Raw genomic sequence first — 18,301 nt, 5'->3', positions numbered from 1 at the left:
CAACCTTCCTCCAGATCTCTAGGATGTTTCTTTCCTCTGTGTCCTCTGAAGGAGGACGATAATGATGAGGGTAATGGGGAGGGTGGAGGGATGGAGGCAGAGTCCAGAAGGACCAGACCAAGGGGGTGTGAATTCCTTCTCTCTGTAGCTCTCTAGCGATATTCAGGATACTTTAAGCTAGGTAAGTACGCAAGGGCAAAGGCAAGAAACACCCAGGAAAGAGGAGAGGGGGATGTGGATGATGATGGGGACCAGGCAAGGGCTCAGGCACCAGGAGAAGGGCAGACACAGGGTGCAGCTGCCCAAAGCGACTTGTCCACGGGAAGGGATGGGTGCTCCTCGACGAGCTTCCCCGATGGTAGGGCTTGGCAGGGCACGGCTACCGGTGAGAGGCAGAGCTGTGCGAGTGCTTCCCATCTCCCATGTCAAGATATACAGTTCTCAACTTTGAATGATATCTCGTGACCTCAGGACTTAACAGATGGTAATTTTATGCGAGAGAGCTGGCTGAAGTGGCTTCCTCATGGAAATTACCGACAAATTCCCCGATTGCTTTAACCACCCTCTGTAATGGGGGTGTAGCTCTTTGCCAGCTTTAATAAGGGTGAGATTAAAAGTCAGCTTCATCCTCCTTGCTGTATTTATGATAAATTGGTTTCTTTTTGTTTACGATACCCTGTGCCCTTGTGGCTGGTGGCCCATCTCAACTGCAGGAGCAAAAGCAGCCATGGCAGAAGGGGAGACCCGGGCAGCTCCATCGGCGATGCAGGGCAACCGGGCAATTGCCTTGCAGTAGCCAGGAGGACCTGGGTGCTGCACAGGGTCTGGGACAGGGTCTGGTCTAACCCACACAAGGTCTGGTCTGTCCCCTGACAGAGGAAATTTGGAGGGCAGCAAGGTTTGTGGTGGTGGGTGTCACTGGCGTCATTATTTCATTGTAATGGATGGTGATTGAGGGTGATTCCAAGTAGCCGGAACAGCTGAAATCCTAATCAGCAAAGGTTTTATTTCCAGAATTAAAAACAGATGGAAAGAAATACAGAAAAATCTCAGCTGCCCTGTGGAGAGAGAGCTTGTTTTCAAGAACATAGTTTTCTGTAAGATGTCAGCAAGTCCTAAAAATTATGCATTTATTTTAATGGATGATTAGAAATACTAAGCAGTCATATTAAACCTTTTTAAGTAAAATTACAGCCAGGCCTATGCTGTATGTGATGCCTGCTGGCTGATTTCCCCCAGCACGAAGCTTTTCACCTCCTCTGCCGGGAGCGGTCCGTCCTGCCTTCCCTGGGACAAGGTGGGCAAGCCCGTGTCTTGTTGATGTATGTGCTTTTCTGCGAGCAGGATGTGCCGCTGTCTGCCTAATTTAGTTGAAGTCGGCTGGTTTTGTCCCTTAGCTTCTCCCCAGCTTGTCCTCGTACCCTGAGCTGGTGGGGTGGCTCTTCGGTGGGTGCGTCATGAGGGATCCAACACCTATCATCACCGAGGGAGAGGACACACGTGTTGCCATGGCTGTGATCCTCAAGCAGTGATGGGCATCACTTTGAAACAGGCTGCCTGATCAGTCTGGTCCAAGCCCGGTACCCTCCCTCTGCTCAGAGATGGAGTTTATTTGTTTAAAGAAAACTGTCTCAACTGCATTTACCAGACTGCGAAGAACTGGACAAAAATCAGAGTCTTTGTTTTTCGTAGTTGGTGACTCCTACAGATGATACTGGGTGCCTCTGCCTCATCTTCTGTAGTTTGCTGTGATTTTTCTTCTAAAAGGCGTGTAAAAAATTGAATTACAAGCATCCTGCAACAAATGCATCTCTTTTCTTCCTTTTCAAACGAACGGAGAGCCTTCATTTGCTTCATATGGGAATTAAAATCCTGTTTTTGCAAAACGCTAACATAAATAATGAGTGCAGAGGCGCTATTCCTGTGCTTAAGTGCTTTGCTGGATTAGGTCCTAAACTTTCTAAATTAAATGATGAATTTTTAAGTACCTGTGGAAATCTAAAGAAGTTAAAAAATAAATAAAGTGCAATACAAAAAGTTACTGCAGCAATAAAATAAGACCTAAATAAATTGATCTTTTTAGGTAGTTTCTTAGAAACTTGTGCTTTTTGAAAGAGGTTAAAAGTTATCTAGGATTTCTGGAATTGTGTCAAGAGGTGGGTGCTACGGAGGCATAATATTTGTGCTGCAAACACGCTCTGGGAAGTGATTCGTCAAGTGTTACAAAGCTGTTTTCAAAATCCTGCAGTATGTTTTGGGGTGTTCTGGTCATAGTTTCTAAGCCTAGATAGGAAAGAAAATTAAAATATCATGTTCAGCAGATGATTCACAATGTAATATTTATGCCATCTCAGAGCATTTCCTTTGTCTCTTTGAACCATGTTTATCTTGGAAGAGTTTAATCAAGGTTTCAGGGATTAACACTACAGTAGATACTGTGTTGCCTGTTGGTTTTGGGTTGTTTCCCCACCACCCAAAGGCACTTGAACGTAGATAATATTTTTTTTAAGCGGTATTAATCAATTTGAGGCAGGGGCTCTGCTTTCCTGCAAGCTGCCAACGCACATGGGGCCACCTCCTGCTGTCCTCGGAGCAGAGGTGGGGCTGCTTGGGGGATGCAGCTCTACACACTGTAGCACAAATGTGAACCACTCACCTGGCTGTTGTATTTCAGCTGAAAAAAAACCCCCAAGAGGTGGAATGCTGTAAATCGGACAGTTTTGATGGAAAGTCAACACAGAAATCACATGGGATTGGAGATGGAGCTTTCCACGAAAACTAGGAAATCTGGGCTTTTTGTTATTTTTGAAGATGGCCAGGTCGATAATCACATAAAAATCACTCTTTCTAACCCATCCCATTCCTCTGTTGGTTTTGATTTCAACATAAACTTCTGAGATAAGTTTCTATCCATGGCAGCGCGGAGCATCAAATATAGAGAGGTACCAGTGTCAGCCGAGACCAGTTCTCCTGTTCATAGATAACACAAATTTAAAATATATACATTTGAAAGATTTGGCTTCAGGAGGAAATATTGGCTTGTGCAATTTCTAGAGACAGGTTCTCGAGGGATGCTGACCTTGAAAGCATGGATCTCCCCGGAGTGGATGCTACTTGGAGTCAAAAAGCCTTAAAATTAAAACCCCACCTGGAGCACTGTGTCCAGCTCTGGAGCCCTCAACACAAGAACGACACGGACCTGTTGGAGCGGGTCCAGAGGAGGCCACAAAGATGATCAAAGGGCTGGAGCCCCTCTGCTGTGAGGACAGGCTGAGAGAGCTGGGGGGGTTCAGCCTGGAGAAGAGAAGGCTCCGGGGAGATCTTAGAGCCCCTTCCAGTACCTGAAGGGGGCCTACAAGAAAGCTGGGGAGGGGCTGTTTGCGAGGGCATGTAGCGACAGGACAAGGGGCAATGGTTTAAACTAGAGCAGGGCAGGTTTAGATTAGGCATTAGGAAGAAGTTCTTTACACTGAGGGTGGTGAGACACTGGCCCAGGTTGCCCAGAGAGGGGGTGGAGGCCCCATCCCTGGAGACATTCAAGGCCAGGCTGGATGAGGCTCTGAGCAACCTGATCCAGTTGAAGATGTCCCTGCTGACTGCAGGGGGTTGGACTAGATGGCCTGTAAAGGTCCCTTCCAACCTTCTATGATTCGATGATTCTGTGAAAATGAACAGAAAATGTGTGGCTGGCTGAACGGGCTGTCGGTGGGGCAATGTTACGCACACGTACCCTTTCCCTCAATTCATGTAATTGTTTGCCACTGTCATCTAAATAAATCTTCTTTCATTCCCCCTGCCATTTACTTACGCATATCTCATCTGCAGATTGTACTCCGATTACCTGTACTTTGCAAGCGCTAATAAATCTGCGGAAGATTTTCACGAGAAAGTGGCAGAATCGCTGCAGCTGTTTGAAAACTGCATGCTGGATTACTCACTGAGAGCCTGTGTCTACAACAACACCCTGAACAATGCCATGCCCGTACGTATTCCCAGGAACCTTTCATTCCTTGCTTGTTTAATGGTATGTTGGGTCGAGGTTATTAAAACACCGAAATACTGCGCAAATGAGCATCAAGAAATAAAACTTTCTCCCTTTTCATTTGTCGAGTGGATGACATAAATATATATGTAAGCATGTAAAAGCTGACGTAGTGGCTCAGCTGTCTCCTCAGTCTCTTCCTTGATGAATGGCAACCATAATAATACAGTCTTTCTATTGTGCAAGCGCATGGAGAGCGCGTTTAGTGAAGATTAGTTTAACGTGTAAGCTTTTTGCAGACCTCTCCAAAAAGTAGCTCTGGCAAGGATTTTTGTGGTACAAAATTGCCTCAAAATCAGAATAAATAACGCATTCTTTCTCAAGAAGAGGCTACCAATAACTAGATAAAATCTTTCTCTCTCTCTTTCTTTTTTTTTTTTTTTTCCCCCCCAATGGTGCACATCAGAAAATGATAAAAGGAAATACCGAAACTGCTGGCAAGGGAATGGATAAGTATTACAGGCTCAGTATTCCAAAATTCACATTTGTAGCATAGAACTGCCTGAAGGGGGAGAATAATATGGAAGAGATTGACTTGAAGTATCATGTTTGGCCAGTTTGCCATTCAGTCCTATTTTATTTGCTCCGGCTGTAAAGGACTCAGAGGGAACACTTCCCTCCTTTGTCTCCAAGGTGAAGTTATTGCCTCTTCCACTCAATAAAATAACCATAAAAGAGTGTATTGCACAGACCTGAGCCCCGCAGCAGTAGGGCAAGCAGGATGTTCCTCTTACTTACCTAGGCAGGTAGGCTGGAGCTGCTGGTCCTTGTTGATAGCCTCCAGGACCTCCACAGACACGAGTGGCTGCTGGGTGGTATCACAGCACCTTCCAGCCATCGGCTTGCAAAAATGCATTTCACAGAATCATAGAATCTCCCAGGTTGGAAGGGACCTTTCAGATCATCGAGTCCAACCATCAACCTAACCCTGATAAAAACCATCACTAAACCGCATCTCTAAGCACTGTCTACCCGTCTTTTAAATACCTCCAGGGATGGTGCCTCCACCACTTCCCTGGGCAGCCTGTTCCAATGCTTGATAACCCTGTCAGTGTAAAAGTTTTTCCCAGTATCCATCCTAAACCTCCCCTGGCGCAACTTGAGGCCGTTTCCTCTTGTCCTATCACCTGTTCCTTGGGAGAAGAGACCGACCCCACCTTGCTACAACTTTCTTTCAGGTAGTCGTAGAGAGGGATAAGGTCTCGCCCAAGATTTCTTCCAGTGTGGGGAGAAAAAGGCAGAGAGAGAATGCAAAGGAAAGATTTTCCTCTTACCTTCATCCTCAGGGTGCAGAACGAATCTTCATTTGTTGTCTTAGGCAGCCTTCTGAAGAAGAGACTTTTGGAAATGAGCAGAGGATGCCTCTTTCCAGAGAGCCACAAGCAGGTGTTTGTAATAAAACACGAATACTGGCTGTGCTCCTCAATGGGTCTTTTTAGCTCCTTCTTCAGCCAAGTCGATTAAGTCCGTTATGTGCCTGATTTGCTTATATATTGAAAAAGTAGGGATTATTTTCCCTGGTGAGCTTATTATGTTGCTAATTGTGCAACTACGCTGGAAGAATTTTGTTTTCCTATTTGTTAATATATTCCTGAAACAAGAGAGATGCCATAGACATTGTCGCTGCCGATAGATGCTGACCTGTAAAGACAGGGATGTTTGTCAGCTTATCCTTGCTTAGAGTTGGTGGAAAGGGTATTATCCAGAGAAAGACACGCTGAGCCAGGGTTATCAAACCGAAAGTGCAGAAATGGATATTATGGAGGGGGGAATGGCTTGGGAAACGCTCCTGATGCCTTTGATGTATAAGGGTAAGCACTGGAGCTTTATGGAAGGAGACGATGTGGTTCAGAAGAACAGCGATGAAAAAGAAGCCCGTACAACACACTGTATAGGGAAGAAAATCAAGGTTCATGCTGATCCCAAGAAAACTAAAAATTACGGGGGCATATTTGTTGAAATTCCTCTTTCTGGTGGAAAGCTTTAAAAAAGATTCTAAGTCCAAGTGGGAAAGCTCTGCGGTCCCATAGTATACCATGCAGCCCATGCTTGCCTTTCCCTCACCTCCATCTCCCAGGAGAAAGAAAAGCAAACCCCATCTCTGGGCCACACGTTTGCCCCAGTGTTCAGTAAAATGGGGTATGAACTGAGGGCTGGAGTGCTGCCCTGCCAGTTACGTGTTAGGCTGAGGTTTTAATCAAGAAAGATGTTTCAAATTCTTGTGTAGCACATATATAAGAAGCCTGCTAAATATGGAGGCTTATTGCTATAAGCAGCCAAAGACACACATCAGAATCATACATTATGATAATAATGACATAGCAATAATTCAAAATATGGCCTTATTTTACTGTAGTTTAAGAATTAATGTGGGTCACACGAGTCAGTGTAAGAAGCAAAAGAGACTATTGTTATCTGCCTTCTTTGGTTCTGCGGTAATGCGACTTGAAGAAGTTAAGTCTCCTTTATGAAAGATGCGTATGACTTGGGATTCATGTTTCTCTCTTCTGAGCCTGAAGGGATTTAGAAAAATATTTATAAGCACAGTTGGAGGTTGGACTTTTAAGAACACCAGACTACCCTTTTTATGTTTCAGCTTGTTATGTAAAATTGAGGAGGGAAGAAAAACAGAGATTAGGTCAGGACAGGCTGAAAAAACTGCCTTTTCACATCTCTGGTCCAACATAGCCTGGCGCTCTCCTTGCGTACTCAGACAATGCACCATTAACACTGTCTAGCAGCCACCGTTACCACAGCTTAGATCTAAATCTAATTACTGCAATCAGAGGATACAAGCAAAAACAGCCAAATCTAATTCCTGACACCGCATCAGAATATTTGTACTACTCATGGCAGTGTGACCTGGTGCAGCTGATACTCCAGGTGAAACAAGCAGCTTTAGGGGCTGGAGAAGGCAGCAGGGCTTCGAATCTTCCCTTCCACTGCTCTTCATCCAGGGGTTGAAAGCCCTCAGTGTCTCCATGAAGGTTGGGTCATCTCAGGTTTCTGCCCTTGTGGCCAAAAAGGCCAGTGGCATCCCAGGGTGCATCAAGAGGAGTGTGGCCAGCAGGTGGAGGGAGGTCATCCTCCCCCTCCACTCTGCCCTGGTGAGGCTGCACCTGGAGTGCTGTGTCCAGTTCTGGGCTCCCCGGTTCAAGGAGGACAGGGAACTGCTGGAGAGGGGACACCAAAGGGCTACCAAGATGATGAGGGGACTGGAACACCTCTCTGATGAAGAAAGGCTGAGGGGTTTGGGTCTCTCCAGTCTGGAAAAAAGACGCCTGAGGGGGGATCTTATCAATGCTTGTAAATACTGAAAGGGGGGGTGTCAGGAGGATGGGGCCAGGCTCTTTTCAGTGGTGCCCAGCGACAGGACAAGAGGTAACGGACACAAACTTGAGCATAGGAAGTTCCATCTAAACATGGGGAGGAACTTCTTTCCTGTGAGGGTGGCAGAGCCCTGGCACAGGCTGCCCAGAGAGGTGGTGGAGTCTCCATCTCTGGAGACATTCCAAACCCGCCTGGACGCATTCCTGTGCCACCTGCTCTGGGTGACCCTGCTCTGGCAGGGGGTTGGACTAGATGATCTCCAGAGGTCCCTTCCAACCCCTGTCATTCTGTGATTCTGTGTGATCTGTGATCTCAAGCATGGAGGAGCGTGGACGTGAGGTGGCCGAGCATCCTTCTGCGTATGGTTGTCTCTGTGCAGTGGTTTTACGCAGACCTGTGGCTGATGCAGCAAGTGCACAGCCGAGCCCTTAATAAAATGACAACTCTTATCAGCAGAAGGGCCATTTGCAAAGATTTCCTTAAAGCTGTACTGAAAACAAAGGTGCGTATTAGGGACTTCTGCTGAAAAGACAGAGGTTGTAAGATGAATTAATTTTTATTTGTTTTGGGTTTTTTGTGCTTACAGGTAAGGTTGCAGGTTGGGCTCTATGTGGTGTATCTTTTGGACTGGCTGACAGTTTTTGACAAAGATCAGATACTCGTTCTTCGCTTGGAGGACCACGCATCAAATGTGAAATACACCATGCACATGGTGTTCCAGTTTCTGGATCTGGGTAGGTGTCTGCTGGCTGGTTTGAGATAAGTGCCAAAAATCATTATTATCTTTCTTCTGTGTCATTTTTCCTTTATTAAGAGACAAAAAAGAAGCAGGGGAATCTGCCTGGAAGGATTCATTGATCTTGTTGCCTGGAGTCAAGCAAAATTAAAATTCCCAAATTCCCATAGAAAGGCTGGCGTTAGAAGATCTTAGTAAGACTATATTAAGGAAAAAAAAAATCAAAACCGTTTGGAATGTAGGGATATATCTTACCATACGTAAGCCAGCCCTGCTTCTGAAGGCAGTTAGGGCTTGTTTGTCATGGGCTTACATAGGTGCAAGAGCTATCCCATGCAATTTAAACAACTTGAAGTACTACCATGGTGTGGATGCTCTTGCCAGCGTGCACCAATCTAGAATCTAAATGTGAGCACGATGAAAGGTTGCGTTTCTAGCCAGGGAGAAGGGGGAAATTGTGTTTTTGCTGCGTTGATTGAGACATCTGTTGCTAATCCTCGGAGAAAAGCTGGCAGACAAAATGTTGCCCAATGTTGATTTGACAGTAGCAAGAGGATGAAAATGTGGCTGCAAAATAGTCTGGCTGGTCCAAACACTGGTCTAGATGATGAGAAAGTTTGAGTGTAGCAGATTGAACAGATGAAGAGCTTGGCATCTTCTTCCTGAATATGGTTTACGCTGGAAAAGTCTGTGGGTTTTTATCTTGCTGAAGTACATCGTCAGGGGTTTACATTTGTTCCTGGAAGAGGGGCATTGCTATACCTGTGTACCACTTTGATCCACTGGCAGCCTCCAAAACAAACCAAAAAACAAGTTTACACGAGCGAAGCTTGTAGAGTTTCTACTAGGTATTAAAGTCACGTCATAAAATGAAATAACAGTATAAAATAATTGCAACTCCAAACTGGACAGCAAATTGTATTCAATGGCATAGTTGTTTTCTGAAAACAATTTTTTTTCCTCCAGAAATAATTTATGCTGCTTGTTGTAGGGATGATTAATTAATGTGAAAGGAAAACATATTATTTCCATATTTACTAACAGTGATTTATTTATTTTGCTAATCTGAGCCTGCATTCAATATTCTGAAACATCATCACTGCTAACACAAATTCCATTTGTTTTCCCTTGGCAAACCTTCTGATTTAGTCATTTATCTTCTTCAGCACGGGCTTTTGGTGAAGTATTTTAAGATAACATTCTGTTTTTCCACAGGGCCTCTAAGTGAGAAACAAGAAGCTCTGATTACAAAGAGTCCTGCATCAAACACTAGACGACCTGAAGACAGAAGCCTGGGACCTATGCTACCAACAACGAAGGCAATTTTAAGAGATTTCTATAGGCCTTTTAATACAAAACTGGCACAAGTTCTTTTTGATGATGCTTTTTTATGGAAGAGGACATAATATGTAAATTTAGTGCCACAAATACAGTGCTTAAAGGAGTTTTTATTTTTTTAAATTCTATTTTTGTGCGTGGATATTTACATTTCTCCCATTCCAAAGAGAAGCCGATTGATGAGCTGAGACTCTCACCTTCAGTCAGCACGCTTCACGACAGTTATACCACATTTTCCTTGTGAGAATGTAAAGCATCTTCTTTATCAGTTTATTGCAACTTCTTTTACCCCGGCAAAAGTGTAGAGTGGAAAGGCATTCGTACAAAGATGATGTCTTACACTCTCCACGGGGATGTTGAAGTTTAACCTTCTCTCAGAGGCTGCAACACTGAATTAGCATCAGTTTCCTACAATTACACATATAATCTCATTTTCAGTATATGTTACTCATTCATTTTTTCAAACTATCAATCAATGTCATTTAGTCATTAAAATTTTTAATTGAATTCAACCTAATATTTCGTTTCTTTTTGTCAGCATATTCACAAACGGTCTTCTCTCGCACTAAGGTTTTTATGTTTCCTTAATTCTGAAACAAAGATAAAGGATAATTGCGTTTACATAAATTTCCAAGTCTAATTTATATCTTCAAGATAAATGGACTTTGCTAGCCACAGTTCTTGTAAAAGAAAATTTTATATTCCAGGTAAGAGCGGATAACTGAAATCTAAACAACAGGCCACATTCAGTGTTTAGCATAACAAATCCATTGTCTTCCATATTTTGTTCATGAAAATACAAATACGCATCATCTTATTCATATCACTCACACATTTTTGAAGAAAACAACTAATGGGCTTGATGTAAAGTCCATTGCTGGCCACGGAGAGCTTTTATGGAGTTTTCTCTTAGGTCCTACACAATTACTCTTCTCCATTGCAAAGAAATATGCATTTTAGAATCATTAGGAAATGTTGTTATTAAATACGTAAATGGACAGAATGCACAGTAGCTGGCATCCTCCCAGAAAGGATATGTTAATTAATGAATCAGTTGCACATTATGTGTTTCCCTCTTCAGGAAAGATGTCTACATCTAGTTTAAAAAGTTGAGATATAGACTTGAGAAAAAAACAACAACATTTGGGAAACTATGGAGAAACTTCAGACTGTCTGAAAGCTTTTCTTTGACTAAAATGGATAAATTTTTATATAAATGTGCAGTAATTCAATATTTGCTTTCAAAAACACCTGATTAGGGTCACTGTCAGCTACAGTCTGCAGTCTTCCTGCAGGTGGGACTGGCCAGCGTAGTCCACCTGAGGTAGGGACTTGTTTAAGAGACAAATGAAAATGCTTCCTGTTGATAATTTCCTTTCACGGGCTAAACTGACCATTTCTTCCCTGAATGCATGTTGAGTGGGTCAAACAAAGCTCAGATAGCAGGTATCAAAAGCCCAAAGAATCGTCTCTAGGTGGCTTCATGTGCCCTTATGACTTTTGTGTTGGACCCCACAATACAGCTGCCTGACGGATTCACAGTAACGTTTACAAATACTAAGGGTGACTATTCACCATCCTCCTCCATGGGGACATGTTACTCACCTCCCGTGTTTCTAATTTGAGAACTAATGCCGAAAACTTCATGAATCCTGAACCTTTCACACGTGAAAATGATTGATAACGTGAGATTTTCTGTAACAGAAGTCCACTTCTGAGTCCTTTGCCAACTAGTAATGCGCTGTTTAAAAAGGATTCAGTCTGGTGTTTGGAAAGCTTAAAGCATGTACTTTAGGGAAGCAGTTCTAGACATCCAGAACAGATTAGTTCTAGTTCAGAAATGCTTAAAGACCAAAAATAGTCAGAGAACTGAGAATGGACTATTTTACCAGGACAAATAAAGTGCCATGGCAGCATGAATCAGAAAATCAGAATGAATTCACCACTGCTTGCAAACGTAAAATTTTCAATCAACATTTTATTTACAATAAGGATTTCTGCCAGCTGTGCTCTGAATTAGAGACAACACTCTGTGGTTACAATAACTGGATGCAGAATGTTTGCTGATCTGATCTGCCATGGTCAAATATTTCCATTTACTTGTCAGCCACCACCATGATCTAATGATATTACCTTACCAGCCCTAAAAGCTCATGAACGTATCTGCATTTTCTTTTAGTGTGAGCATTAATTCCACGAACAAATCACACACGCTGGTTTGTGCCACGCTGATGTATGGTGCTGAACTCTAATTTCTGCCAGCAGACCCCACCGGTGGTCAGGGAGACTCTCTCTGTCCTTTGCCTATGTATACGATCTAAATCAAAACGTGCTTCATGGTCAAAATTTCTGCTGAATTGTACCCAGCGCCCTGCTAGATTGAGGTGTTGCCTAGTTCTGACTCAGTGGAAGAAGAAAATTGAAGGTTCCCCCTGCGAAGGTGGACAGTGGTGACCACGTGGATAAGCTCAACAGAGAGCAGTTGGTGCACTGGATGTCACCATGTTGCGTGTAGCACAGTAGCGCGTGGGGAAGGGGCTATAGCTGTAGATGATCTGTTAGGAGCCTGTGGTCCTTCTGAAAGTGAAGTCCCCGATGAGGCTGCTTTTATATCTTCATCTCTTTCATGAGCTCCAAAATACGATCTCTTGATTTAACGCGTTGCAGCCTTAGACTATTGGGTTTTGGCATGACTAAATATCAAAAAGTAGCAAATGAGCTGTCAGGAGGGCATCTTGGAGACAAGGATGTTGCTTTCTAGTCCAGACTGTAAAAATACTATTGATCTGGTGATTCAGAATGAAATAAAATAACATTTGATTTTCTTGAGTGATGTGATGGTGCTGGGTGTCCGAGCGCTCCTCTTCAGCCACCGAGCAGACAGTGTACCACTGCCATTCGGCGGCTTCACGGCAGCCTCACAGCAGATCTCTGCCTGGGATAAAGCTCATCCCAGGCTCTGCCAGTTCCCTTTACCTTTCTGTTTGACAATTCTAGCTGTGAAAGAATTCAGTATTCTTGCTATTATTCCCCGTAGCACTGAGCTGACCTACATCCCCAGAACAATAATTTGCTAAGAAATTGGACTTACTATCAAGACAATATGTTTTCATGTTTGCCAAAGCGTAGCAGTTGGCTCTTTGCAAAGAGCTCAGAAAATGTGTGTCTCGTACTGTGTTTCGTCTTATCTCTGATGAACAAAAGTAATCAGGGAAAGATGCGGCTTCCCTGAGCGCAAAGGCACTGAGGAAAGGGTCGTTTCCAAATGTTCTCGCTGCTACTGCAGAGGAATGTGAAATGTGTTTTCTGTAAGACCTTGCGTGTTCGGGCCAAGCATCTTGGCTTGGCTGGAAGAAGCACAGTAAAAACAAAGGATCGCCTGCTAAGAAAAACAGGCGCTGGTTTACATGGGAAATGGTGCATTGTTATCCCTTGAGTCCGGCGCACAGGCGTGTGTGCTTCAGCTTAATAAACTGAAGATAAGCGGCGAAGTTGTCACAGTTCTGGGTATCTCTTTCTGCCAAGAAATTAATTCATCTTCCAACTGAGCCAAACGCTCTTTTATTATAGACAAGGCACGCCGGTGTCACAAAAAGTTACTCCTGCTAGACACCCCTCGCAAAGGCACGTTAAACGAGGCGTTTCGTGAGCAGTGATGTTTTCTAACAAAACCGCTTGTGTCGCAGTACCATCTTCTGGCCAACACGGGCAATACTTTGTGCCGTGGAGATAACACGCTTTTTTTTTTTTCTACTTTGAAAAAAGAAAAGGCAGATGGGGAAGGGAGGAAAAAAGAAAAAAAAAAAAAAAGAAAGAAATCCCCTTCTTTTCAGATGCCCACAGGACTATAATTTCCAGTGCAGCCCAGGAGTTGGGGACCCTGCAGAGAAGCATTGGCTCCACACAGCCCCAGCATCATAGAGTCATGGAATCATTTAGGTTGGAAAAGACCTTTAAGATCATCAACCCTTAAGCTAACACTGCCAAGTCCACCACTAAACCATGTCCCTCAGTGCCACATCTACACGTCTTCTAAATCCCTCCAGGGATGGTGGCTCCACCACTTCCCTGGGCAGCCTGTTCCAATGCTTGATAACCCTTTCGGTGAAGAAATTTTTCCCAATATCCACCCTACACCTCCCCTGGCACAACTTGAGGCCGGTTCCTCTCCTCCTGTCACTTGTTACCTGGGAGGAGAGACCGATCCCCACCTTGCTACACCTCATCCCTGCGGTCCCTCTTGGGGGCTGCCGTGGGGTCCTGCTGCGCTGCAGCCTCCCCCGGGGGCTTTGCCAGCACCAGTGCAGACCATCATCCAGCACGTACCTCTGCGCTGAGGGAGTTTATTAGGTCATGTTATCGTAGTGGTACTTCTAGTTATTAATAGTTGGCTCAGAGCAGCTGCCAAACCGCTGTCAGGCGGTGGCCTAGCCATCCTGGTTTGCAGAGATGCTGCTAAAGGCTTCGATCCACACTTCTGTCCGTACCAGGGACATCAGGGGAAAGATGTCATCAGCAGCTGAGGCCGGGGAGATGCTCACCTCTGCCGATTTCGGCTGTGTTCTGCTGGGGACCCCTGCTTTTAAGTCACAGCTCCTCTGAAAACTCTGCAGGCTGCCTGTGCTGCTTCTATCGATAGAAAAGCCCTTAAAATGATTGCCAGCATGGCAGGGGCTTAATGGACTGCCAGGCTGAAAGCTGCCGTTGAAAATTAGAGGCCTGCTGCGTACGTATTAAGCCACAATTAGCAGAAAATAAGGTTCGGAAGAGACACAAATAGTAATGAACGTATCCCATTTCAGAGGAAAAACCCACTTTCCATCCATCAGACTCGTCATTTCTGAGCATCCGTTTGCTCGGTGGAAAAGCCGCCCCTTGGAGCAGGCAGGTGTAGGTGTGTTGGTGCCTCCACAGCTGGGCTGGCAGGGGCAGGGGCTGCTCCTCCACCCCCAGGCATGCCAGGGCAGAGGGGCACTGGGGATGCTGGGGTCCCTGGGTGTCCATCTGCCTTCTCCTGGTATCACCCACCAACTGCCTTTTGCCCCAATGATGTCCAAGGCTGCGGGAAGAAGCGGAGAAGGTTCATGTGCACATCTGTATCATGATGACTGTTGGTTTGACCCCTCTGATGCTTGCAGGGGTGAGAAGTCCTAAGCCCATGAAGTGACTGATGCATCACCTCTGAGTGGAGGTGGTACCTGGCTCCCTACCTCCAGAAGAGTCATGACCTTCATCTTCAGTTTGGATCCCCAACCCAGCAGCAGGGTCCTGCACATGAAACGCCCCATCCCTGGAGGTGTTCAAGGCCAGGCTGGATGGGGCTTTGAGCAGCCCCGTCTGGTGGGAGGTGTCCCTGCCCAGGGCAGGGGGGTGGAACGAGATAATCTTTAAGATCCCTTCCAACTCTAACCATTCTATGATTCCCCTTTCCCTGCCTCCCCACCCGCTGACGCTCCTTTGGCTATGGGTCACAGACGTGGGAGAGCTAGAGGAAAAATGCTGAGAATACAACTCTAAGTGCTTTAAAAGCGCTGTTTAGTTGCTAAAGGAGCAGTTGCTGCGGTTACAACTTACTGCATGGCAGCGGTGGCACTGTAAAGTTGCTGCACAGGACACCTTCCCCAAAGAAAACACCACCAAGTACTGTCATTTACTATCAAAAGGCGGGCAGAATAATTCTCTCCTCAGCCTGGGTATGTCTTGTACACTTATAGAATGTTCTCTTCCTCTACTAATGAGTGAGAATGAGGAAAGGAAGGGTTGTGCTGGCACTCAAATCGTTGCAGTGGAAGAACAAACCCAGCCTCGGAGCTGCTCCCAAACCTTTGTTTGTTTTAGGCTAAGGAGGCCTAAGCCACAGATGACTTGCAAATAACATGGGGGTCTAGCTTTCGATGAAGACACAATTAGTTCATCCCAGTTATGGAATATTTTGGGTGTCCCAGGGACCAAGGACTTAGGGCTGTCTGCATCAGACATGTAGCACGATGTCATTCATCAGTGGCTGCTCAGAGTTCAGCCAACCAAATTCGGTCTTTTTCCCTGTTTTTTGAAGTTTTGAAAAATGTGACTGTAGAGAAAAAAAGAAGTGTTTAAAACTTCAGTGTTTATTTTTCTTGGTTTATGGACTTGCTGAACACATCCCTAAGTCAGACAAACTCACAATACCATTTAGATCATTCCCAGCTTTTCTGTCTTCCCAGCTTAGCCTTCATAGTGATGCATGTGTGGGGTGTGTGTGTATTTATTTATACTTATTACTCCAGGCCTGAATTGACTTCATTTAAGTGATCTAGTTAAAGATGTCCCTGCTTACTGCAGGGGGGTTGGACTAGATGACCTTTAAAGGTCCCTTCCAACCCAACACATTCTATGATTCTATGATTCTAAGTGACTGTTGCTTTCACGGGTCTTCTATGAGAAGAGCGATTCCCCACTCCCCACTCGGGGAATGGTCACACTGCCGTTAAATAGGCATTAAAGTAGAAAAAAACTCATTTATCTCCAGCCAAGCTATCCCAGGCCTGGAAGAAGCCAAGGGTTGTCTCCTGTGCTGTTCTGTCTGGGTGGCGCCAATTACCTGGGTGGTTAATTTGGTCTACACATGTTAACTCCTCCTCTAGTATGTTGAAATCAGAGATAGAAAGCAATGAAAACTGCTGTCTGTCGATATGAGTGGGGCACCTGGGTCAGCGTGGCCCTACCGCAGGGCGAGGAGGGAAAGGCTGAGATACAAGAGCTACAGAAAGGGATGGAGGAGGGGGAGTGGAATAAGAAAGAAATCCTGCGGTTGAGTCAAATGGAATCCTGGAGCGGTGAGACAAATCGATGGGGCAAAATTGCACTGAAGACAGTAAAAACCAAGCAAGGTAGCAAAAAAATAAAAGAACTCATATAGAAAAATAAGCAGAAGGAGATGTACTGCTGTCAGAGGAAAAGAAAAAAAATGGATTTTTTTTACCATCTGAAAAAGCTTAGGAAAGGAAAATAACGATATAACTTGGGGAAACTATGTTGACTTGACTGGGAAGGTATCGGCTGAGCCCACTGCAGAAGTTGTGTGTCGCACTGGGAGGTCTAACCTCAGAGTCAGGAAGGACGAGGACAGGATCTGCAGAAATGCAGGTTCCTCACCTCCCGCTGCCCGGCTCGTACAACAGAGTCCAACACTTCATTTAGGCTTGGGAAGGAACAAATTATATTAAAGGCAATAGAAAAATTATTGAGGAAGAAGAGGAGCTACTTGACTGTATTAAGAGTCTGAAAGAGTGTCTAAAATCTGCATTTATAGCTAAGAAGAGAAAAGGGTTGAGCATTAGAAGATTTCTCAGGTATTGTCCATCCCCGCCTGCAGGGTCTGGATGGGACGGAGTCCAAGGACAGGACTCTGGTCCAGAGGGTGGGTAACAGATGGCAAAAATATAATACGCCTTTTATTTTAAGCTCTGTTTGTGGGGAACCACATTGGTGATTTTAGGTGGTGACGCTGCTAACGGAGGCCACCTGGGGCAGGAGCAGAGAGGTAGGGTGCAGCGCATTGCCACCCCATCCCCTCCAGATGCAGGTTTGAGGGGTCACCAGGCATTTATTTTCCAGTGCTATAAGTAAAACCAGCAAGAAATGAGGCGTGATTAGGCCAGCAGGAGACCACAAGAGGGCAGGGTATATCTGGAAATTCAGCTGGAGCTGGAAAGGTCGGTGTGCAATGGCCAGACCCTGCTCCAGCACAGCCGTGGAAAAGGACATTGGGCAGGAGGCGAAAGAAACCCTGGGGAAAGGAGGGACGTGTCTGATGGTGACAGGCAAAGCCTGCTACCCTGGCTCGCAGCCCATGAGAGGTCCGCTCACAAAAAGCTTTTATCAGAAATTTCCCCAGGATTGTACCGAGCGGTGGAAGGAAAGTGGTTCTCACGCGACATGAGACAAACGCATACATAAGTCAACATAACTCACTATTAACTTGTATGTAACTGAACATAACTCAATATAACTCATACGTAACTCAATGTAACTCACATATAACTCAACATAACCCAACCTAACTCCTACGGAACTCAACATAACTCAATATAACTCGTATGTAACTCAACATATCACAAAGAGCACTGGGAGAATTAGGATTGAAACATGCCCAGCAGTTCAGTTTACACAAAGTATGCTATTGATGCTATTCACGTAGAGGCATCGGCATCTTGATCCCCCTTCTCCCTCCTGCATGAGCCTACCAGGACTGGGGTAGCCCCACACCTTCACATTCACTCTGATCCATGCTCCCGAATACGATCCATGCTCCCTTCTCAAACCTCAGTGCAACTAACATGGATTTTGAAGGTACCAAATAAAAATCCCATTTCCTTATTGTGACTGACAAACATAGGCCCAACTTCCACGAGTTTATTATTTCAGTGCATTGTTTAGTTATCCTGTAGCACGGTATATCAGGAAAAGGACGTACAAACAATTCATACCTACTGAAAAATCCTTCTGTGACAGTTGCGCACTAAGCAGTCAGTTCAGTATTTATTGAATCATAAAACAGTATTTCCTAATGCTGTGTCGCCTCACAGCGATATTACTAAACCGAGTGGTGTTGAAGCATCTTTAGCTTCGGCAGTACTATCAAAACATGAAGAAAAAGTTCTTTAGATTGAAAAAAAACCCTCTGCATTTAAACAACACCTTCCAAACAGGTGCATTTGAGTCAGTCCTTGACAGGGCTGTGTCACACGGCCCAGGGTGAATCCTGGAACACTTGTTCCCAACCCAAAGCCACGAGTTCATGACTGAACAGTTAATATGCGCCTTTCTGGAGCTGGATGTATGTCACTTCAGCAGGTGGTGCTGCAGAGCAGTCC

General features: G+C 44.9%; 1 protein-coding gene across 3 annotated transcripts in view; it reads left to right on the top strand.

Moving 5' to 3' along the window:
- The window catches only part of CHST15 (carbohydrate sulfotransferase 15), a 55,569-nt gene extending 42,391 nt beyond the window's left edge, over positions 1-13,178 (top strand). For all 3 annotated transcript variants that reach the window (XM_054206515.1, XM_054206516.1, XM_054206518.1), the window contains exons 6-8: positions 3,826-3,982; positions 7,959-8,106; positions 9,324-13,178. In XM_054206515.1, the coding sequence (XP_054062490.1) occupies positions 3,826-3,982; positions 7,959-8,106; positions 9,324-9,514 (496 nt within the window). In that variant the 3' untranslated portion in view covers positions 9,515-13,178. The remainder of the gene's footprint in view (positions 1-3,825; positions 3,983-7,958; positions 8,107-9,323) is intronic.
- The last annotated feature ends 5,123 nt before the right edge of the window (positions 13,179-18,301 follow it).

The sequence above is a fragment of the Rissa tridactyla genome, chromosome 6, assembly GCF_028500815.1.
Source record: "Rissa tridactyla isolate bRisTri1 chromosome 6, bRisTri1.patW.cur.20221130, whole genome shotgun sequence".
In the NCBI taxonomy this organism is placed as follows: domain Eukaryota; kingdom Metazoa; phylum Chordata; class Aves; order Charadriiformes; family Laridae; genus Rissa; species Rissa tridactyla.
This window is presented reverse-complemented; position numbering and strand designations above follow the sequence as displayed.